Source organism: Oryctolagus cuniculus, chromosome 3 (assembly GCF_964237555.1).
Source record: "Oryctolagus cuniculus chromosome 3, mOryCun1.1, whole genome shotgun sequence".
Lineage (NCBI taxonomy): Eukaryota > Metazoa > Chordata > Mammalia > Lagomorpha > Leporidae > Oryctolagus > Oryctolagus cuniculus.
In genome coordinates, this window is record NC_091434.1 from 24337607 (window position 1) to 24362180 (window position 24574).

The 24574-nt window shown below is 36.0% G+C and overlaps 1 protein-coding gene across 2 annotated transcripts in view; it reads left to right on the forward strand.

Annotated features, from left to right (window-relative positions):
- ABCA12 (ATP binding cassette subfamily A member 12) overlaps nucleotides 1-23269 on the forward strand; it is a 183853-nt gene extending 160584 nt beyond the window's left edge. For both annotated transcript variants that reach the window (XM_051848235.2, XM_051848234.2), the window contains 14 exons: nucleotides 1447-1501; nucleotides 2027-2204; nucleotides 3677-3792; nucleotides 4851-5010; nucleotides 6098-6351; nucleotides 7871-8075; nucleotides 9008-9117; nucleotides 9405-9546; nucleotides 10513-10647; nucleotides 13864-13967; nucleotides 15451-15543; nucleotides 17677-17782; nucleotides 21048-21185; nucleotides 22114-23269. In XM_051848235.2, coding sequence (XP_051704195.1) covers nucleotides 1447-1501; nucleotides 2027-2204; nucleotides 3677-3792; nucleotides 4851-5010; nucleotides 6098-6351; nucleotides 7871-8075; nucleotides 9008-9117; nucleotides 9405-9546; nucleotides 10513-10647; nucleotides 13864-13967; nucleotides 15451-15543; nucleotides 17677-17782; nucleotides 21048-21185; nucleotides 22114-22215 — 1898 coding nt within the window. In that variant the 3' untranslated portion in view covers nucleotides 22216-23269. The remainder of the gene's footprint in view (nucleotides 1-1446; nucleotides 1502-2026; nucleotides 2205-3676; nucleotides 3793-4850; nucleotides 5011-6097; nucleotides 6352-7870; nucleotides 8076-9007; nucleotides 9118-9404; nucleotides 9547-10512; nucleotides 10648-13863; nucleotides 13968-15450; nucleotides 15544-17676; nucleotides 17783-21047; nucleotides 21186-22113) is intronic.
- Nucleotides 23270-24574: the final 1305 nt, after the last annotated feature.

The window sequence follows — 24574 nt, forward strand, 5'->3', positions numbered from 1 at the left end:
GCATTCATTGACTAACTGCTGTACTGAAGACATTATTTTTGATGTACAGAATCCAGAATTGATTCTAATATAGAGCCTAAACCCTGACATATTTACAAAAAATATGTATATTAAAACAACTTGTTTTCCAGGTTTTTGCATGGAGGAATAAAATATATTTGCAAAGATTCTTCTGATGAAGTAGAGTATTTCTTATTTCTGTAATACAAAGGAGAAATAAAAGTTTCCTACTGCTTATATTATAATTTAGCAACAGGATTTAAGTAGGGCCCCATGGAAAATTGAATTTCCATTTTAAATGGGTCCATTAACTTACAGAAAAAAATAAGAAAAGTACATTCTTTATGATGTGACTAAAATTATAGTTCAAATTTATTTTTGCTGTTAGTTTATTTGTATACTTTATATTTTTTAACACAAAACCATTGTAGGACTCAACTTCAAAACATATCACATTCTATGAAATAGAAATTATAAGTACATTAATGTAGAGAATATATCTTTAAAATCATTTGTACTATGTACATATAGATGCTGTACAAGGGACTTAGTCGTTTAAAACAATAAACATACTATACAAGCAATAAGTTCTCTCTTAGTTTATAACTCTGATTGAACAAGCATTTAGGGGAAAGCCTCACTTCCATCCGAAGCTAATCTTGTCTACAGTTACCAGAGAATGCAGACTTTGCATTTTTACTGTGCTTCTTTGGGAAACTGGTGCCAGATCATTTTTGATTCCAGCTAATCAAGGCCCTCTAAGAATTCGGGGAAAGAGCCTTGCTCCTAACTCAGAATGTATAAACAACTCTAAGAAACCCAGATAATTTGAGACTATATTGAAATTAAGTGACAACTTTTCTGGAGCAAGCAAATATTGTTGAATCTTCCTGGTCCTTTATGTTGCACTAAAAATGCCTTTGGCCTAGCTGAAGCTCTGAAACCCTGCTCTAAAAGAGCTCTAGAAAGACAGGTATTTTAAAAGTAGTAGAGAAGGAGAGTATTTACCTGTCACAGCCATAGCACAGCGAGGAGGGATAAGGTGGTGTCTGTTCTTTAGGGGTCCCTCCTATAATGGGCCCAACCTTAGAGTTGCTTAATTCAGAGTCCTGCATTTCTGAAGCACTAGTAAATACAAATATACATATGACCAGATAGAAGGAAATGGAAAAATAATTATTTAAATGTAATAGAGAGGAAAATGCAATATAAGAAATGTAAATTCTTGATCCCCCCCTTCTAAAGAAAACTTTTTACGAGGACACCACCAACTGTGTGACATTGATGAAATCAGGGGGAAAATCATTTTCTTTTAAAAGAGGATCCCCAAAGTAAGATTCTTTAGATAAGAGCATAGGAAGGAAAGTATATTCATTATTCATTTAAAAATAGGTATTTTTTAATTAACTGAATATCTACTAATAGAAAAATTGTCTCTTTTTAAAGGTATCATCATGTATAGCCATCCTTATCCTGGAGTACAAGACCAAGAACAAGCCACGTAAGCAGTTAAAAGTGCTATAAATGGAAATCACAGTTGTATCTGAATTAATGTCAATCTAGATGGGCTGGTAAAATAAGTCACCAGCTGGCATAAAAGGAAGTTTCTGAAAGCACGTTGAGTGGGGTTGCCAAGTGGAGCCTGTTGACTGCAGATTCAGAGAGTCTGCAGCTCTCATGAGACAAGTATCTAAGTTCTTCATCACTTCAACTTCCTTCCAATTGCATAGCATTTAAGGACAATTTCTGTGCTAAAGAGCCATATATCCTTGGCCTACCCTGTAACCCTTGGAGACTGAGGTTTTTGTATCAAATATTCCTAGTTAATTCAGATGCACAGAAATTACATTTTTTCCAGGGTCACAGGAGAGTCATGTAGAAGATATTACCTAGTTGCCTTGCAGGAAGGCTTTGTGTCACAAACAATGCTTGCGTTGTTTGGTTGATAGCTTTAGTCAGGAATCTCTGAAAGGAAAGGATTTCCACAAACTTAAGTGTGTTTTCCTCTCCCTGTTGCTCTCTATAGAATCAGCAGTTTAATCGATATTTTAGTGGCACTGTCCATCCTAATGGGCTACTCCGTCACGACCGCCAGCTTTGTCACCTACGTTGTAAGGGAGCATCAGACAAAGGCCAAGCAGCTGCAGCACATTTCAGGCATTGGTGTGACGTGCTACTGGGTAACAAACTTCATATATGACATGGTGAGTGATTAATACCCTAGCAGGAGAGACAGGATGAATTTGGATAGGAAGCATCTGTTTTATGTTTAAGAGTTATTTAATCTATTTTATTCATATTATAATTACAAATAGAGTATACCAAGAAAAACAATTAGAGTCAGATTGACATTCTGCCAGTGGTTGAAGGAAAGAGAAACCCACCTTCCCCCAGCTCTGTGGGCTCTCATAAATTCCCTGGAGCACTTGTTAAAATACAGATTCCTGGGCCTCACTCTGGAGCTATAAAATGCATATCATGGGAATGGAGCATGGAGAATATGCATTTTTAATGAGATCCCTTAGGAGATTTTTAAGTACATCTGGAAGTCACTACTCTGAATAAATGTTAAGCCTAGCATCATAATAGCCTTACTCAATAGTGTCAAATAACCAAGTTTATACAAATTTAATCAATGAATAGTGAAAAATTTGAAGTAGCAGCCCCTGCTGAATAAAGTATCAGAGAAGATTAGTAGGGAAAGAAAAGATATATTTTATTGACACCTCTCTCATTTGCATAAGATGGTTCCAAAGTTCATGTGGTTTTCCTTGACTCTAAGTGTGCCAGTGCTGGCCAAAAGCCCACAATTATACATTTGCCTCATGATTATGGTGAAATTGGCCAAGTTGCTCTGGAGATAACTGGCTTGAAGAGCTGGAGAGTAATTAACTGCATATCCGTTTTGTTGATGTATCCAGTGAGGTCTGAAATGTGTTTGTTATAGAAGTCAAATCTAAAAGAATGGTAATGATTGCTCTGGACTTAATAGGAGCGTTAATGTTAAGAAAGCTTCAAGTACACACCTCTGTGAAAGTCTCCTTACTATTTTGGATTCTGTTGTCTTCCTTCTGGTGCTCATTTCAATTTAAGAGATTCAATTCCCTCCTCTCTCATTAAATTACACCATTGTAATTTTTGCTTGCTTCTCGCTGCAGATTCCTTAGCATTTAATATTTCTACTTGCCAACAAGACTTTGCATTCTTTGTTCACACACCAGCGATTCCAAGAAGGTGTGAGACTCACTGCTCTACTGTTTTTCACAGAGTGACTCACGCTGGTAACCAAGTATAGATATCAACCACCTGAGAGAGTTGCAGGATTCAAAACTAAATTAATACTTTGAGGACTGAATCTAATGCCAAGATGCCTGGCTGTCATCTTTCTTAGTGAACCTCTGTCACTGAATGGTCCCAAGTCTTAAAGCTCAGAGGCAGGAACACCACGGACTTCTTGGGTATATAGAAACATGATGACTACCTTGACCTGATATGGAAGGAGACAAATTCTCAAATGAAATCTATGTAAAATAAGCTGATCATTATAAAAAAATGGAAACAAAAATAAAAATTCATTCTTTCAAATGGTGTTTTGTTGCAAGAGTTATAGATGGGCTATACATTTTTTTGAAAAATACTTGCCACATAGTAAATGTTGTTTTGCATATTCCCCTAGGTCTTCTACTTGGTACCTGTAACATTTTCAATTGGTGTCATTGCAATTTTCAAATTACCTGCCTTCTATAGTGAAAACAACCTAGGTGCTGTATCTCTCCTGCTTCTGCTGTTTGGGTAAGTTGCTGATGAAAAATGAAAGAAGAATTTACAAAACTCAATGCTGCTTGACACAAGTAGAACCTAATCTTATTAGCTAATTTCCAATTGTCTTAGGGTTTCATTTGACATGAATGATGACTAACAGTACATTACATTTGTTAGTCTATAGTCTGTGAACCATAAAATACCTCTGAAAATTAATGCTGCTATTATTAATTGCAATACCTAACATTAATGAGTACTTATTGGATGCCAGTGTCATGTGTATCAATTTACAAATGCAATCTAATTTATACAAAAAAGGCTTTATGATGAGCAGAAGTGTGTATACATGTGTGAATTTATGTTTTTACAAATTATATATACTTTCTATCACTATATACTATATCTTCATATAAATTCATATACATTTATTTTTAATTATTTTGTTATTGATGTCTAAGGGCACACACATAACACTGATGTTTCTGTATTAGGCTAATACATGATGATATAATCAATAACTAGTGTAACAATTCTTCGTGCCCTAAGTACAGAGGTAGTATTCCTTAATTAGCAATTTTATTTATTTTTTTTTTGTTTCTTAATTAGCAATTTTAGGTGATGCAGGGCCTCTCTGTCTTTTGTTCCTTTCACTCTATTTAATCACTTCAAAAATTTCTCAAGTCTCTACTCATACATGCTATCTAGCCTCTAACCATGCTGTTTCTGCTTAGTTACCTTACATTGATGTCATTAATTTTCCTCAGCTCTAAATGATATGATTTATACTGATTATACCCATATTTCTAAGCAACAAAAATTCCTGCCTGCTCCAGATAATAGCATCTCCAGAGGGGATTAATTTGTAGTGGATTCTTATTGTTATTTGATAAACATTCTTTGGATGGTTTTTTTTTTTTTTTTTTTTTTTGGTCAAAAAGAGGTTGAAAGAGAGATCTGGTCGCAAGGCTTGGCAACTTATCCCTAATGTGAATTTTTACTTTGGAACTTCATCTAAGTTTTAATTTTATTATATTATAAAATAGAATGATTACGACAGAATTTTGATTCTCAGTATTATTAACCTACAGATATGCAACGTTTTCATGGATGTACTTACTGGCTGGGCTCTTCCATGAAACAGGAATGGCCTTTATCACTTATGTCTGTGTCAACTTGTTTTTTGGCATCAATTCCATTGTTTCCCTGTCTGTGGTATACTTTCTTTCCAAGGAAAAGCCTAATGATCCGGTAAGATCTTTTATTAGTCTGTGAAACTTCAGTGAATGTATCAAAAGTGTTAACATGTTCAAGGTGAAAATTTTTCTTTATTCTGCATTCTTTAAATAGCAAAGGATATGATTGAATTCCATTAAATTTAGGAGAGAATAAAGTACAGCTTTTAAAAATTCTTTCTAAGGCTCTATCTAGGTTATTGCTGATTATATTCACTAAGTGTCAAAACAATTGACATTTGATAGGGCTTAAGTGGGGTGACAGAAGTGAAATCAGATATATTATATAGCTCTGCATAAATCATGCAAACAATTAGCTAAACATTTTACTCATTAACAAATCTTCATGGTCTGCTAGTGACAAGGACAATAATGGCTTATTCATATGACTATAGGTTAAAATTCATTCGAACATTCACAGAGAAAAAAACCTAATTCACTCCCTTTCAATCATGTATTGGAATCTACTTCATTGTAAGCATCACTTTCCATTCAAAGCTGACGATTATGATTAGTGAGAAGAGAAGTACTAACAGTGCCAAGCAATTGAACAGAAAAGAATAGAAAGGAAATGAAGTGAGCTGAGAAATAGATAAGCACACTTTAGGAGGAGGAAGAAAAATCCATGAGGAGGAAGTAGTTGGCTCCAAATGTGAATAACATGAAAACGAGCCTTTCGCCCTTCTTTGAGATGTTGTCCATCCTTCCATTTCATTTCAGTATTTTAGTCCTGTTCAAGTAGGAATTACCTTAGGTTCTGAAACTTTACATAAATAAAGTACCTCCATCACACAGGCACCTACCAATACCATTTACATCCAGTATCTTCTCTAGTTCTATATTCCAAAGGTCTAAGGTAGGTTTAGAAGATATTTTGTCTCCAAGATTAGGTCCAACAGCTTAGGCTGCCGCAAGAAAAATACAACCCTTCTGCCGTTTGTTTATAGTAAACATTTGATGCAAATTCAGCATACATGTAAGATAACTCTCAATCTACATTACCAAACTTCACAGATTTCAATATTTATCCATATCTAGTTTAAATATTTTTGTCAATTTTTGGAGGCATAACATTGAAATTTATCTTTGTTTCCTTATTTCAGACTTTAGAACTTATTTCTGAAACCCTCAAGCGCATTTTCCTGATTTTCCCACAATTCTGTTTTGGCTATGGTTTGATTGAACTTTCTCAACAACAGTCAGTCTTAGACTTCTTAAAAGCATATGGAGTGGAATACCCAAGTGAAACCTTTGAGATGGATAAACTGGGAGCAATGTTTGTGGCTTTGGTTGCTCAGGGTACCATGTTCTTTCTCTTGCGACTCCTAATCAATGAGTGGCTAATCAAGAAATTCAGGTAAATATAATGAAAATATAGTGTTTGATATTAATGATGGAATTGAATTAAAAATACTCAGTGAAGGGTCAACAGTCTAAGCTTTTCTCTTAGTAATTTGAACATATTTTGCTCAAAAAACTTCCAAAAATTGAAGCATGATTCACCATTCACTTCATTCTAGTAAACAGTTATCTAACCTTCCTATGTATCTCAAGTATTGCTGTAGAGTGAGAAAATGTTGTTAACCATAAAGAGATTGAGATTCATTGGTGGAGAGAAGATATTTGCATAAAGAGAAGATATAGTCTTTGAGTTGAATTTGGAAGTTTGGAGTTTCATAGGAAGAAATGGGAGAGGATAGAGTATATATCATTTTGAAAATGAGTTGGGGAAAAGCAAATGATAACTTGAGGATAGCATCACAAATTAAAACAAATGCACATACCACTAACCTAGTCATTCCATTTCTAGAAATTTTTCCAATAGATATACTCACATATGTGTAGAATTATGCATGTATAAAATTATTCATCCTTATAACCATTTCCAGTAGTGAAAGTATAGACATAACGTCTATGTCCTTAATTCAGACACTAGGTAAATCAATTATATACATGCATTCATAGATATACTACTAATCTGCAATTAGAAAGTTGGATATAGTTCTCCATGCAATATTTAGGATTTTCTTTAATATATATTAAATGAAAAATGCAAGGTTCAGAACTAAGTGTAAAGTATATTACCATTTGCTTTAAAAAGAAATGTATATCGTTTATATACACCTATCCATAGACTCTCTCTAATTTTAGTGCTTTTGGTGATGAAAACAATATGTAGTAGAAGACGATTTAATTTTCACTATACATTCTTTAATACCATTTGATTTTTTTATATCATGTATATTATATTACATATACAAATGAAACATTTTGAAAGATTTATTTATATATTTGAAAGGCAGAGGTACAGAGAGAGAGAAGGGGAGACACAGAGAGGTCTTCCATCCTCTGGTTCACTCCCTAAATTGCCCCAATGGCTGGAGCTGGGCGAGTCCAAAGCCAGGAACCAGGAGCATCTTCTCGGTCTCCCACATGGATGCATGGGCCCAAGTATTTGAGCTATCTTCCGCTGCTTTCCCAGGCACATTAGCAGGGAGCTAGATCAGAAGTAGAGCAACCAGGACTCGAACTGGTGCCCATCTGGGATGCTGGTACCCCAGGTGGCAGCTTTATGTGCTACATCACTGCACTGATCCTAAGTTCTTAATTTTAACAGTGGAACTGTAATCACTTAAGGCATGGAAAGCAAAATCTATTTCTGAAATATCATGGTGAGTTTGGTGAAAAGTCTATGCTAATTTTCAAGTTATTTGAGTAGCATAATATACATATATAACACATTTAAGAGAAACCTAAATACTATGGTACACTTTCAGTGAAGAGAAAACCCATTAAAACATGTCAAAATCCAAGGGCATCATTTAAAAATCACTGATATAAAATAATTGATGTAAAATCACTGGGTCTATTTTTAGACTCTTCTTCAGGAAATTTAATTCTTCACCTGTAATGGAGACAATAGATGAAGATGAAGATGTGCAGGCTGAGAGATTAAGAGTTGAGAGTGGTGCAGCTGAATTTGACCTGGTCCAACTCCATCGTCTCACAAAGACCTACCAGCTTATCCACAAAAAGATTGTAGCTGTAAACAACATCAGTATTGGGATACCTGCTGGAGAGGTAACTGTTTTCCTTCTAACTGTCCTTTTTATTGGTAAAATTAGTAATACATACCTTTTTTTCTAGAATTATGAGTCAATCTCTGAATATTTCCATATATAAATACAAACTTTTATTTATGTGTAAATATATATACATATATTTATTTCACATATATCCACATGTTATTTGCCCAATAAGTGTTCTCTCTTGGCAGAGAGGAATCACCAACTCCTACTGTCCAGCAAGTCCTGAGTCCCTTTTCATATTACTGTCTTCCCTACAGGGAACGATCAGTCATGAAGTCCATTTAGGGTGCTCTCTCAAGCTTTAATTTCCAAACTTCTTAAAAAAAATCAGCATAAAAGTATCAGAAGTTTTCAGAAATGAGGTCCTAGAACTGCATCCATTTTTATTCTTGCTGTTTTCATAGAGCAGTGTTAAGGCAGCATTGAAAGGAGAAAGAGAATATGGCTATCTCCCTTAGTTTTTAGAGCAGAGCTATAAAGTACATGCATCAAATTTATTCGGCAGCATAAAGAAAGTATTGCTTCAGTAGGTTTTTCTGTGAAGTTCTGATTTTGTGTGAATAATGTGAAATCTATAAATATAATTACTTCTTCAGGTTAGCACATCTACTCGTAGGGTATTTTATTATGTCACATAGAAGATTGCTATAATATAATGTGTAAAATGAGCCCTTGATATACATATGAATGTTCAGATGCTTAAAGAAAAACAATAATACATAAGTACCCATTTGTTTTAAAATGGGAAGTTTTACCAAATGCCATGAGAACACTACAGCATCCGTGAATAGTTCTAGTGATTTACATTTATAAGTAATTTATTTCACCCAGGGAGAAGGAAGAAAGAGACACAGCAACAACATATCTTTGGTTTAGATTAAGGACACATCTTTTTTTTTTTTTTTTCCTGCTTCCTCAAACCAGTGCTTCGGCCTTCTTGGGGTGAACGGAGCAGGAAAGACTACTATATTCAAGATGCTGACTGGAGACATAATTCCTTCAAGTGGAAACATTCTGATCAGAAATAAGACTGGGTATGAAACACTAAGGCTTTGAAAACAACCTAGTTCAATGAGAAAGATAATTTATATGAGTATTTTATCTTATAGTCATATTGTTAAATTCCTAGGAGTAAAAAATTTACTGAAGTGAGTTGAAATTTGTAAACCTTGAAATCTGGTTCTAAAAGTGGGATTATTTTACCCTATTTTGTCAAAATCACCAACTACCATGACTAAACTTGAACTACATTCTCAGTATTTGGGGACCAAGTGGGACATCTCCTTTGAAACTCACCTATGGTTTGATCTTCTTAATTCAGATCTCTGGGTCATGTTGACTCTCACAGCTCATTAGTTGGCTACTGCCCTCAGGAAGATGCCTTAGATGATCTGGTAACTGTGGAAGAACATTTGTATTTCTATGCCAGGCTACATGGAATTCCAGAGAAGGATATTAAAGAAGTGAGTACATGGATGGGAAACCAGTTGATTTGAAAGCCACTTTTATTTCTGCATCTTCTTCTGTCTCACACCTACTTGACATCTGGAAAGCCATGGCTTTTTCCTGCTGACAACGACAATGAACCCATCCTAACCTGATTATATGAAGTCAACAGTAGTAACCCCTTGATCTGTCTTTCTTTTAAGAAGTATCAAAAAGAGCATTACACTTGCATTTGGCTATGGGTTGTGCATTGGTGGTTGATGTCTGTATATCCTTTATGTTTAGATAAGCGCTAATATACAGTATTAATTCCAAAATGCTCAAAGAAAATATATTAACTTCCATTTTCTTTTTAATCTGTGATTTTGTACTTCACTGCAACTATTTCCCTTTTTCATGGAATGGCTAACCCTTAGGGCAGCTTCCTTTGTTTCTGCAGCCCTGAGGACTTGTTGTTAACAGTCCAACTAGGATTTCATTATTTGCCTGGGACTATCTAACTACAGAAATAACCACATGAACCAATGCTCCCTAATGTGCTAAAGTTTTGATACTGGGTCAGTTTTAAATAGTCATAAAGCTTTTGTGATAGCACTCAGTAAGAAGAGAGATGAAGCAATGGTGTCAATGAATGAGAAAACTGCCTTGTGAATTCTCTTTTAGCTCTTTGAAGATTTACAAGAGGATCCTGCTGTAATACAGCATAAACTAATCTACAATTATAAACACACAGAGACACACATTTTGGGGGGATCTCACTTGAAAATGAACCTCTAAGGAATTGCTTTTATTTCTTTAATTGAGCTATTAATTTTAAGTGTTCCTTTGAAAATGAAAATAAAATCTGTGTTGAACTGTTTCAGTTTTGAGTAGGTTTATGTCCTCCATGATAAAATTTTTCTTTCAAATCAGATTTTTTTTGTTTGGTGCTTTAAAGGTTTGGCCAAGGAAAGCCAACGTAATTCCTCTTTCATTGTCCACAGACTGTACATAAACTCCTGAGGAGACTTCACCTGATGCCCTACAAGGACCGACCTACCTCTATGTGCAGTTACGGCACAAAGAGAAAATTATCCACTGCGCTGGCTTTGATAGGAAAACCTTCCATTCTTCTGCTGGTAAGAGAGTGGTTATGAAAAAGGCTACTATCAAATTAAAATAGCATATCCAATTGTGTGTGTCAACATTTCTTCATCATTATCACAGTCAACATTTAGTGAGGTCTATGTGCCAGATACTATGTAAACCACTTCCCCTATACTACTTCACTCAGGGAATTTACATCAACAAATTATCTGTGACCACAACAAGATGCTCTCAAAAATATTTGGCTGAAGTTGTGGATTCATTGGGTTTCAAAGGAAAGACTTGGGGCCAGAATGGTGGCACAGTGGGTTAAGCTGCCGTGTGCATCACCAGCATTCCATAACAGCCAACAATTTGAGTCCTGGCTGTTCCACTTCCAATCCACCTCTCTGCTAATGTACCTGGGAAAGTAACAGAAGATAGGTCAAGTGCTTGGACCTGTATTACCTATGTGGGAGACCAGGATGCTTCAGCCTGGCCCAACACTGGCCATTGTGGTCATTTGGGAAGTAAACCAGTGGGTGGAGGATCTCTTTCACTGTCTGTCCTCTCTTTTTGTAATCCTGCCTTTCAAATAAATACATAAGTCTTAAAAATACAAAGAGGAAACACTTGGCAGGGAGGGAGAGTTGCTGAAACAAATTCAGGTGTCTAAATGAGTAAGTAAGATTGTGAATCATTGCAGAACTTGATTCCTATTTGACTGAAGAAATCATATCTCTTTTTCTGTAAGGAACTGATCAGGTAAACTAATACTGCCCAGCTTCTACTAAGGAGAATGGACATATTTTAAGACTATGTATTTTGCTAAAATTTTATTTTCTTGTTACTTAGCTTAGGATGTAATCAACACTATGCCACATTACTGTATCTGAACTTGAGGGGATGGGGCAACAAATGCATTAAACATTAATATTTTTAGATCTGAAAAATTATTGATGACCTGGACATATAAATTACATATAGTGGTGAGATAGTATTCTGTTTCCCAGGCTCAACATTCTAAAACGGTGTTTGTCTGTTTTAAATATTTGTCCAACACATTGATAGGAATTATATACTACTACAGAATTAGTGTTATTGTGACTATTTTAAATTTATATGAGTGAAGTTGAACATCTTTTCATTTGATTAGTTTTTATAGCCTTTGCCTATTTTCCCACTGGACCATGGTCTTTTTACTTTTTCTTTGTTGAATTCTTTAGTTAGTAGAGCCATTAAGTATAATGTAAACTAGGAATATATTATCTGAAAAAGATAAACTATTAAGTTAAAAATAAAATAGAATGGTGTTTGTTTCACAAAAACAAACTCAGTGTTATTTTTGAAGATCCTCTATATTCAAGGACTTCTGAACTCCAAAAAGCTTTAACTATATGCAATAAAAATCCAGCTATCAATCAGCACATTATTCCAAGGATTAAGTCATATAGTGGATCAAACCATTTAAACTGCCCAGATAGAATAATGCATAGCCCATCTTTCGAAATACCAGAAGCTTATAATGTATTATATCACTGCCAACTGATGCTTATAATGAAATTCTATTGTGTAAATGTCCATTAAATTGAATGAAACAATCCTTAGGCACCCCTGTGAGATAATAGATGTAAAGCATTTTAAAATGTTAAAAGTGCTATGTAAATATTATGTATTAATGAGCTGAACTGAAATGCAAGCTGTGAGAGAAAGGTATTGATATTCGTCTGCATGCAGTTACTATATATGCTGTCTTCTTCAAAATTTTCAGTAAAAGTATCTTTTATGGTTTTCCCAAGTTGATACTCATTTTTCTTTAAATTTAACTTTTTAGTGTTAAAAAAACTTTTGGTTATCCTATGTACATATTTACCATTAGTTTTATATACATATATATATATATATTTTAATTTTTGACAGGCAGAGTGGATAGTGAGAGAGAGAGACAGAGAGAAAGGTCTTCCTTTTGCCGTTGGTTCACCCTCCAATGGCTGCCGCGGCCGGTGCACTGTGGCTGGCACATCGCGTTGATCCGAAGCCAGGAGCCAGGTGCTTCTCCTGGTCTCCCATGCGGGTGCAGGGCCCAAGTACTTGGGCCATCCTCCACTGCCCTGGAAGAGGGGCAACCGGGACAGAATCTGGCGCCGCAACTGGGACTAGAACCCGCTGTGCCGGCACTGCAAGGCGGAGGATTAGCCTATTGAGCCATGGCGCTGGCCCCATTAGTTATATTTTTAAAACTTCTATATATTCCTTTTTTTAGGAAAGATTTTAAAATTTACTCTGAAAGTCAGAATTACAGAAAGAGAGCAAGAGACAGAGGTCTTCATCCTGGTTCACTCCCCAGATGACCACAAAGGTCAATGCTGGGCCAGGCCAAAGGCAGGATCCATAAGCTTCATAAATGATCTCCCACATAGGTGGCAGGAGCCTAAAACTTGGGTAATCTTACACTGCTTTTTCCTGGCCATTAGAAGGGAACCAGATCAGAAGTGGAGCAACCAAGAATTGAACCTGCACTCATAAGGGATGCTGGCATCACAGGCAATACCTTTACCCGCTATCCCACATTAGTTCCAAAATTTTGCCTATTTTTGACCTATACTTTTTCTTTTAAATCATCTGTTAAGAAGTATTATTACTTGGTTATATTATGTACTGTTATGTTTTTGAATTTTGTGTCTGAACAAATTTTCAAAGCATCATTCCTTTTGAAAAATGATGTATATCTTTGTACTTGATAATTTCTACAAATGTCATTTTTATTTCCCCAAGGAGTGTTAAATTTCAATTAAAAACATAGAACTGAAAATAGAGCTCAAACATAATAACTGAAATATTAAGTTGTGTTTTTTTCTGCTTCACATAGCACATTATTACTCACAGCCACATTTCTGCTATCAGGAGCAGGGTGGCAATCATGTTGATGTAGCTTCAAACATATACGTGACAATGTAGAATTAAATGTAAAAAGTCTGCTTTGTCAGTAATTGAAGCAGAAAATTTTCCATAGAAACATAAGAGACAGAAGTAAAGTAACAGGGTGTCAACTTCACTGAGACACCTTTTTAAACAGATCGACAATATTAAATGTTTAATTTTGAGCTTTTTGACAGCAGCAGAAAAAAGCCTATTAAGTATAAAACAACTAGTCACAGGACCTCAAGAAATGATTTCTGTTCTAAGGAAGTGAGACTCAGGGATTCATGTAAAGAACTTCATCAAAAATTAATTAATTTGGTACATTTTTCTTGTAACTTTCTATTAAGGATGAGCCAAGCTCAGGGATGGATCCTAAGTCAAAACGGCATCTCTGGAAGATCATTTCAGAAGAAGTGCAGAGCAAATGTTCTGTCATCCTGACATCTCACAGGTAAACTGAGTCCTGGGCCTTCAAAGTCTAATAACACCATCTTAGGGTGATGGATGTGAAAAGGTAATCCTGCATGAGATTTGCTCAGAAAATGAACATCTTGCTTTCAACTGTTTTACGCTGATAGCAGCAGAAGCAAGTCAAGTAGGTTTTATAGGGAAACTATGGTTCCCGTGATGGGCCAGGATCCAAGTTCTTTTTAAAAACAAATTTCTCATGATTTATGGTCACCTTGACTCCCTGTTGCCTATAAAATAAAGCAGAGAACCCTTAAGCTTAGGATGCAAGGCCTTCTGTGTCATCTGGCCTCATCCAAATTTCCGGTCTTTTCTCCCTGATACTCCCTCCTTTCAGTCTGAATGACTTGTGTTTCCACGTCCACCCAGATCCCCTTCCCACCTCTATACCCTTTCTTCTGCTATGTTTTCTACTTGAAATGATCTCACAAAATTTCTCTATGTTCTAATATCACCAGTTCTTCCACAGCCAGCTCCTTTGTATCTCCTCCATGAAGTTGACCATTATCATCACAAAATATAAAAGAGCACAAAAGCATTTTACCTGTGCCTCTCTTGTGAAGTCAGCCTTGCGTTACAGTCTGTGTTATATTCACCTTTGCACTATAATTACCATATAGTAAAAAAGTGTTAATTTGTTTATAGCAAGAGACTTACTTATTATTTCATTTCCATTAATTTTTTTGTTTATAATGGATTTTTAAAAAATTTAATTGATACACAAAAATATGAGATACATATGATGTTTTCATACATGTATACATTTTGTAATGTTCAAGTCGGAGTAATAATATCTCCTCAAGCATTTATCATTTTTTGTGATGAAAACATCCAAAATCCTTTCTTCTGATTTTTTAAAAATATACAATATATTATAGTACATTATCTATGGCGATTCTATGTGCAGTAGAATACCTGAACCACCTTCTATATAACTGTACATTAGTACCCACTGACTGAATAGCTTTTGACTATCCGTCATTCCCTCCTACCCTCTCAGCTATCTCTATTAACTTTTACAAAAAGTGGGTAGAAATACATGATATGGTCTTAAGGTATCACAGTCCATGAAATTAGAGATTTTATAATAAATATAGGTTAACCAGTTATAAATCTAAAAACATAAAAGCTAACTGAATATGGGCAATGAGGCATAATGAAAAGAGTTCAGTGTTATTTTGGAAAGATTACCTAGGAAAGCGAACTTAAAGAAATATTGTGTTTGATAGAGGGGGCACCCTAAGTAAAAGAGATGGACTCAAGTTTTAGGAGAAACAGTAATATACTGTAACTGAAGACATTTAATTTATATTTTAAAAGGGTTTTGTTTTAGTTTTTCTTAAGACAGCTAAAATCTAAAGCAGTATTTCTAATGTGTTGTAATGAAATAGTTAAGATTATGCTCTTGAACTTCAACCCGATTTTCTGAGCCCTCATTGTTGACATAATTCTGCTCTTCCTTTCAGCATGGAAGAATGTGAAGCTCTCTGTACCAGGCTGGCCATTATGGTGAATGGAAGATTCCAATGTATTGGATCTTTACAGCACATAAAGAGCAGGTACAAAGCAATACTGGTTCACCTGTGGTGTGAGGTCTCAATCTAATGGTGCTATACTCAGTTCCAGTGACTATCTCAACAACCTAACCCACAATGAGTAGTAAAACTGAAATGGAGAGGCTAATCACTGGAAGCCAATAATTGACACATCTTAAAATTATTTTATTGAGGGGTTGATTTACTTTCAGTTAATGACTTAAAATCTAGAAGGCTTAAAGCTAATAGTAATGTTAATAATGACAATAACACACAAAGGCTGGTGTTGTGGTACAGTGAGCTAGGTTGTAGTCTATGATGATAGCATCCCATATAGAACTGCCAGTTGCAGTCCCGGCTGTTCTTCCAATCCATCTCCCTGATAATGTGCCTAGGAAGGCAGTAGAAGATGCCCAAGTACTTAGGCCCTGCATTCCTTGTGGGAGACCCAGATGGTGTTCATGGCTCCTGACTTTGGCCTGACCCAGCCCTGGCTGTTCCTGCCATTTGGGGAGAAAATCAGCAGATGGACGATGTCTCTCTTCCTGCTATTCCCCTGTCTTTGTCGTTCTGCCAAATACATACAGATACAGCCAACATACTCTAAAGAAAAAGCTTCAAAAGTTTACTCAATAACAAATTAGATTTTGATAAGTAAATGAAGACAGATTTTTATCTAGCGTGTTCACTCACTATTTGCACAAGCTTTTAGTATGCTACTGAATATTTTTACCACAAGCAAAATGGTTTAGTCAAGAATGTATTAGGTGGCTGGCATTATGGCAGAATGGGTAAAGCTGCCACCTGTGATACCAGCATCCCATATGGGTAATGGTTTGAGTCCTGGCTGCTCCACTTCTAATATAGCTCCCTGCTAAAGACCTGGAAAAGGCAATGGAAGATAACTTAAGTGTTTTGTCTGCTGCCACCCATGTGGGAAAGCCAGATGAAACTCCTGGCTGCTGGCTTTGGCCTGGCCCAGAACTGGATGTTATAGCCATCTGGGAAGTGAAATCAACAGTTGGAAGGTTGCTTTCTCTGTGTCTCTCCCTCTCTCTCTGTAACTCTTTCAAAATAAATAAATAAACTTTATAAAGAAGAACACATTGGGTAAATATGCATAAATACTGTATTACTATCAAATTAATAGTTTATATTCACAAGCTTGTTTATGCACTTACACAATTCCATGTTAAAGTCCAAACTTCAGGATGTTAGCTTTTTTTCTGTACAATAACTTGACTGTCTAAATATAATATTAACTAATATAGGAGAAAAAAAGGATGAAACAGGCCTTATATTGCCCATAGGTAGTATGTTGTGACTTGTTTAGACTCTATTTTTGCTGCAGCTAGCTATCCTGTTGATTTAATATGTATTTTTTTCTTTTTTAAACTTGACAGAGTTAAGAGAAGGAGAAGCAGAGATGGGGCAGGGAGAGAGAGTGAGAAAGAGAGAGAGAGAGAGAATGAGAATCTTCCATCTGCTGGTTCACTCCCCAAATGACCACAATAACTAGGTCAGGCTGAAGCCAAGAGCCAGGAACTTCATCAGGGTCTCTCACATGGGTGCAGGGGCCCAAGCACTTGGACCATCGTCCTCTGCTTTCATAGGCACATTAGCAGGGAGCTGGATTGGAACTGGAGAAACTGGGACTCAAACTGGTGCCCATATGGGATGCTGGTGCTACAGGCGCTGACTTTACCTGCTAGCCACAGCACTGGCTCCAATATTTATTTTTAAAACCTCAATGACTTTAATTATTATTGACAACAAATGTTCATTGACTTGCCTCTCAAGACCTTGGTCACTTTAAATTAGAAATTATTCATATTTAGCCACAGAAATTAAAATCAGTTGCCAAGTCATGGATGTCAAAAAAAAAAAAAAAGGCCAGGTTTTTATATTTTATTAACAACAAAGCTTTTACCAAAGTGTCTGACTTTATATAGAGGTAAAAATAAATATAAAATCATGACAGTGCACTTGTATTCCTAATTTTCAACCTATCCTGAACTTTTCTGGCAAAATGATAGTCTTTATATAAGAAAAGAGGCTACAATGGTCAGCTTGGTTCCTGTTTCATTATCTAGAACTCCAGGGAAGCTATTTTGGCAAAACATAACTCAAAATATATTTTTCACTTTTTCTTTCTAGGTTTGGACGTGGATTTACTGTCAAAGTTCACTTGAAGAATGACAAAGTAAGCATGGAGACCCTCACAAGGTTCATGCAGCTGCACTTTCCAAAAACATACTTAAAAGTAAGTGCATCACCTTTTGAATTTGGTTGGTCATAGCAGATATTTGCCATTTCTAAGTTTAACATAGCCTTACTATTAGTCTTTTTTTTAAAGATTTATTTATTTATTTGAAAGTCAGAGTTACAGAGAGAGAGGAGAGGCAGAGAGAGAGAGAGAGAGAGAGAGGAGGGAGGGAAGGAGGGAGGTCTTCCATCCACTGGTTCACTCCCCAGTTGGCTGGAGCTGTGCCGATCTGAAGCCAGGAGCCAGGAGCTTCTTCTGGGTCTCCCACACGGGTGCAGAGGCCCAAGGACTTGGGTCATGTTTCACTGTTTTCCCAGGCCATAGCAGAGAGCTTGATCAGAAGTGCAGCAGCCAGGATTTGAACTGGCACCCATATGGGATGCCTGCACTGCAGGCGGTGGCTTTACCCACTGTGCTACAGCACTGGCCTCCAAACTATTAGTCTTGATATACTTATTAGATCAAGATACTTAAGACATCTCAAAGCACAGTGAGTATGAACAAATACAATCTTAAAATTAATTTTATATTTTTGTAGCTGTTAAAAGTTGACATAGTTCTTTCACATACATGATTTACTTCTTCCTCACAAAGGCCTTCTGATAATACTGTACTCATCTTCAAGGTATATTCATTGCTAGTTTACTGGTTATATACACTGAGGAACTGAGTGGTGATAGGCAGTACATATCCAAAGGCATTTCTTCTTAGAAAGAAGATTTAGAGTCCCAGGATGTCAAAGCTGAAGCAGATTATCTCCTTTGTTCTCATTTGAAAGATAAGCCCACAAAGGTTGAGCAGAGCTCTGTGGAAATCAAATCTTCAAGTCCCAGCCTAGTTAAAATACTGTAGAATTGATTTCATCTTACATTTATATAACCATGGAATGGACACCCACAGATGATATATATCTCACATACAACGTACTTGAATCAACTTGACAGAAAAAGTTAACGTTATAACATCTTAGATGTATAATCAGCTTGTAGAAGATAATGTGGGTAAAAATGATTGTTTTTAAAAGGAAGTCAGTTGTGGAATGATGAAAAGAAATTGGAAAAACTTGGGCAGAGCTCACTATGACTGAGTGATTTCCACAAGATATTTAAAGTCTCATTTTTCTCAACTGTAAATAGGAATAATAATATCAACTTCATAAAATTGCTGTGAGAGCTAAATGATAAAGTATCCACAAACACACTTCATAAACTATTTGGCACAATATTAATGTGAAGTGATTTTAGTGAACAAAATAGAAGGCACTTTGAAAGAATATTAAAAAAAATTATTTGAAAGGCAGAGAGAGAGAGAGTGAGACAGAGAACTTCCATCCTCTGGTTTATACTCCAAATGGCCACAATGACTGGGGATGGACTAGGGCAGAGCCCAGGAGTCTGGAACTCCATCTGAGTCTCAAGTACTCAGACCACTGTCCACTGCTTTCCCAGGTGCATTAGCAGGGAACTGGATCAGAAGTAGAGTATCTGGGACTCTAACCTGTGCTCATAGGGGATGCCATTCTTGTAGGCAGTAGATTAACCCACTGTACCACAAGACTGTCCCCAAGAATTATTTTTTAATTTATATTTTAATTGTACATATTTAAGGGGTACAGCATGATTACCTGATACATGTATACAAAGTATAGTAATCAACTCAGTGTCATTAACACTCCATGCCCTTAAAAATGTGTGTGTGTGTGTGTGTGTATGTGTATATATATATATATATATATAGTGTGAGAAAGCTTTGTTCTCTCTTCTTGTTCTTTACAAAATACATAATAAATTGGCATAAAGTATAGTCACTTTGTAGTGCTGTAAAACACTAGTACTTATTCCTCCTATGCAACTGTATTTTGGGATCTAACTGTACCCCCCATTCCTCCTACTCTGCCTAGCTTCCAGTGACCACTCTTCTACTCTCTACTTCTAAGAGATAATCTTTTTTGGCTTCCACATATGAGTGGGAACATGTGGTATTTGTTAAAAAAATGCTTTTATTTTTGCACTATATGTTTGCGTTGGCTTACCCAAGGTTTGGCTAACTTCTCTAGCAAATAATAGCTTTCATACTTCTTATCAAAACCCATTTTCTATCATTTAAATTTAAATCCAATTTAGAAGTTAAAGGGCACCTTCTTTGAACAAAATCATGTTGGTTATAACACTTTTTCTTTTAGTAAATGTCTGTGTTGTAATCTGTGTTTATGTACTAAGTGATGAAATTATATTTTTCCTGGTCTGCTCCTCATGGGACTAGGGCTATCGAAGTCAAATGAAGTGGCGAAAAAAGTCTGATTTTTCTGTAAACAGGTCATCCTTTTCAGTACTGAAGTGAATTTTAGATCTCATAGAAGGAAAGTGCGATTTGGTAGCAAAAAGAAGCAAGATGCCAGGTTGTAGTGATGGGCAGAATACAAACACAAGTCAATAGGAAAGACCAAGCAATGAGCAGCTGAGATCATAGGGGCTGATTCTGAGGGAAGAAAACAGCCTGATCAAACTAGTGTTAGGAAAAATTATCCTAGCTTCTTAGTGCCAGAATAGATGAGTGTTCAAACTTTTTAGGCTTCTGAACAGGTTGTTACAGTAACTCAGATGTGGAATGATGATTGTCAAGCTAATAATAATATTGATAGACAAATGGTGAAATTTGAGAAAGATTTTAAAGGAATGGTAAGATATGGTAACTGATTACGTATCTAGCAAAATAAAATATTAAAGATATTCCTAAGCATTTCTAAGTAGAGGTGATACTATTGAGTAACATTTAGACAATGAAAAGAATTTTAGGGTGAGCTGAGAAACAATGCAACACCATTTGAATAAGGTTTCTTTGCTTTTAGTATCTAACATCCTCATCCAATATAAATTGAATAGTTAATTCCTAGCCTTTTAGAATGATTCTAACTATAAAATTTCTAAAATTGATGTCTGAGAAAATTTATATGAGAATAATCTAATATGTAAAATATAATTTTACATTTTTTCCATGCAAGATTATAGTGACTTTGTAAGTACAAATGAATGTAGAATGCTTTGGAATTCTGATTAACTTTTTGTTTTCTCTTTGATATTCTTAAAAGTTTTCATCTCATTTTTTCAAGCTTTAGATTCAAAACATACCCATTATTTACACAGTAGCAGCATTCTCAGTGCAGTACATTTCAGTCTTTTCCTTAGCTCTCTGGAAAGCTTTTGTGTAATCAAATCAATATGACCTAATGTTGCAAAATAGTATTTTCCTTTGGTTCTCACAGGATCAGCACCTTAGCATGCTAGAGTATCATGTACCAGTGACAGCAGGAGGAGTAGCAAACATTTTTGATCTGCTGGAAACCAACAAGACTGCTTTAAATATTACTAATTTCCTAGTGAGTCAGACCACTTTGGAAGAGGTAAGATTTATACCATGACCCATGTATCCAATATCAGAAATCAATTATTATACATGCTGGATATTTGTTTTTAATGACATTCAATTGGCTTTTAATTGACCCAATATCTATTCCTGCACCTGAAAAACTTAATAAATTGCCAAAATTATTTCTAAATTCATTTTGGAATATTAAAAAAATGTGAAAGGCAAGAACTTTTTTTATGGACAAAATAAAGTTGAGGGCCTCAAAGTCAATATATGGTACAGTATTTTATGGTAAATTTTATTATGAGGCTTTGGGCATTTTAATGGGAAACTTTAAATAACTGTGGCTGAACTGACATGGAAGATCTAGTCTTTGAATTCTGACCAACTACCAGCACCATGCTTACCTCCCCCAAGAAAATACTTTTGATAAATAGTTTTTGGATGAATCCATGGCTAATAGATTCAATTATTTTAAACAGAACAAATGGAATATAATGTTAATGTGGACTTTTTATACAAATTTTACTTTAGTGCATGAACTCTTAAAACTAGTGAAATATCTTTCAGCATTTTTCTAAAAACATTTGACAGCATTTGCGACTGGGCTCCTTCATAGTAGACAGATACTAATCTAGATCTTATGGATACAGCTATGTGGCTATATATATTCAACTACAGCTTCTAATTTACATAGTGGTTCTAATCACTCACAAATACATACATTCATAGATATTGGTGCTATATTCAAACCCCTGTTAAATTTGACTATCTGAAAGGCTTCTTGATGAGAGTACATATATCTGTGTGGGCATCTTTCTATAAGATCAACTTTTCTTATTTGTTCTCTTGTTTTTTATGTGTATGTGTGTGTATATATATATATATATATATATGTGAATTACCTTAATTCTTTCTTTGGCTTACCAGCACTAATGGCTTTATTTCCCTCAACTAACCAGGTTTTCATCAACTTTGCCAAAGACCAAAAGTCCTATGAAACTACTGACACCAGCAGCCAAGGTTCTACCACCAGTGTTGACTCACAGGATGACCAGTTATAGTTACAGCACATCCAGAACTCAGTCTCAGCAGATGGATAATAGCTTCACTTTGAGGAAGAGCCACAGAACGAAAAAGTACATCTTCATTTTAAAGTATTTTACTATATAGAAATTTACCATTGTGTAAGACTAACTGGTTATAGATGGAAAGTCAACATTGTTGACTTTCTATGGTCAGTCAATATTGTTGCTACTAAAATGGATTCCTATATACTCAACACTGTGAGAGTGCCAAGGCAAAACCACCTTAAGACAAATGTCTTAATTTATTACTTTCAATAAAAAGCTTAAAAAGGCATGGGTATTAGTAGTTGAAAAGTAAGAGTGGAGAAGCACAGTAAGGTGATTTGGGGTAGGTAGGGTTAGACAAGCAAAATAATTTATTTCTAGAAAATAACAGAATGAGCATCAGTATGAATATGTGAATCAATTGTAATGTGCCAAGTGCTACCAGCTAGGTTAGCAATGGCAGTAAACAGTGGGCATTTTGTCTACAAGGGATATGCATATCATTTTCAGTAACTGAATACACAGGGACTCACTAAACCCAAGAAAGCACCTTTCTACAAAAATGCAATTGAAAGCGCAGTTTGCCCTGGTGGTGAACAAAACTCAGAATAATTCCTGCCATGCCAATAGTAAGGCGCAGGGCAGAGCACGAAGCTACTAGCTGTTTAGGGGGGAAATGGGTGTGTCAGCTGGGCAGATACAGATTGTGAAAACTGGTACTTCATGTGCTGCTGGCAGGCAACTTTTTTTAAAGGTCCTACAGAAACCCTCATATTCTGGTTTTCTGCACAGAAAAGATTCCTGTGGGCAGAAAATGAATATGAAGACGATTTTCAGCTAATCTTGGCTGATCCAGATTTGTGTGTATGGCTATCGGATAGACTTCTTAATAATGTTAAATTAAGTGGATCTCAAGACAGGTGCTTTATGTACCGTGTGTGTGTGTGTGTGTGTGTATGTTGTGTACAAGCTTGCCGTTTGGCATCACTGTTTCTGTTTCAAAAATCAATAAACTCAAAGTTTAGAAAAAACAATTCATCATGTCATTTCATTTACTAGGGAAGAGCCAGAAGCATAAAAATTGGATTCTCACAAACTACAAGGACCCAAGCAATCTGACCCCTGCTTACCTCTCACCTCACCCCCATTGTTCTTCCTTTGCTCTTTGGGAGCTGGCGATGCTAGTGTCTTGCCTGTGTTTTCAATGCTCCTTCCCATCTCCAGCACATGCTGTGCATCCCTGCTGGGAATGCTCCCTTCCCCTCAACCACCACACTCTCTGTGCCTAACTCATCATCTTACAAGTTCTCCGAGAAGCTTTACTGCCCTGCTTTCTTAGTTTAAACCTCGCCACCCTTTCTAACATTGCACTTTGTTGTGTCTCCCACTTTTTGTACTATGTAATAAATCCAGACTAACAATATGTAACTTAACAGATGGCAGCATAATTTCTCTTAGGGTATAAAATGGCTCTGTTGAGCATAATATATAGATAAGTCTTTTGGACAAGAAAGTATAACTCTGACAGCATAGGTATCTTCAGGAGCCCAAGGGACAGGTTCCATGAAAGCATAAAAAGGATTTATTCTTCTTTTTGTTTGGTTGCTTGCTTCTGAGCAATGGAAGGAAGGCCAACAAAAGGAAGGAGAAAGGGCAGAAAGGAAAGAGGAAGTGGTACAGAGGTGGAAGGCTGGGTATTGAAGACATGAGAGTCCAGGAGAAAGTGGTTGAATGGACTTTTAAAGATAGGGATATCTAAATGCTTTTTCATGTGTATTTGTTGTTCATCCATGCTATGGACTGTCCCCATCACCATTAAATCTTAATTAAAGTTAACTGCACTTACAAATGCTTTGTGGGAATAAGTGTCGTGTGGAAGTTCTGGAAGCAGTATTAATGCATTCTGTGAATAAAGTATAGAATAGTGACTGATTCCTCAGAGACTGGGAAGCCCAAGGCTGGATGAGAACAGTAGTCAGGGAGGCACTGAGTCTTGAGTGTAGCTTCTGACCAGCCAAGAACATGGATTAGGGATTCCAAACTATGTTACCTACCTCTCAGTGAGCAGGGAAGCCCCCGCTGGCCTCTGTACTTCAGTATTTATACCTTTACTTGAAATTTTAGTATTTCTTCCTCTCACTAGCCTTGGAACTCTATGATGGCACAGATCTATTTTGATCTTAGCTTTCCTACCAGTACTTGCACACACAATAAATATTTGTGGCATTCAAATGAATACTCATTGGTTAAATGAACAAATAAATATTGCAAAACAAAAGATAAAGTGGCCTGGTTGATATGGAAACTGAGCATCTTTCTTCTGTTTAAGTTTTTGAAATGCAGTGAAGTT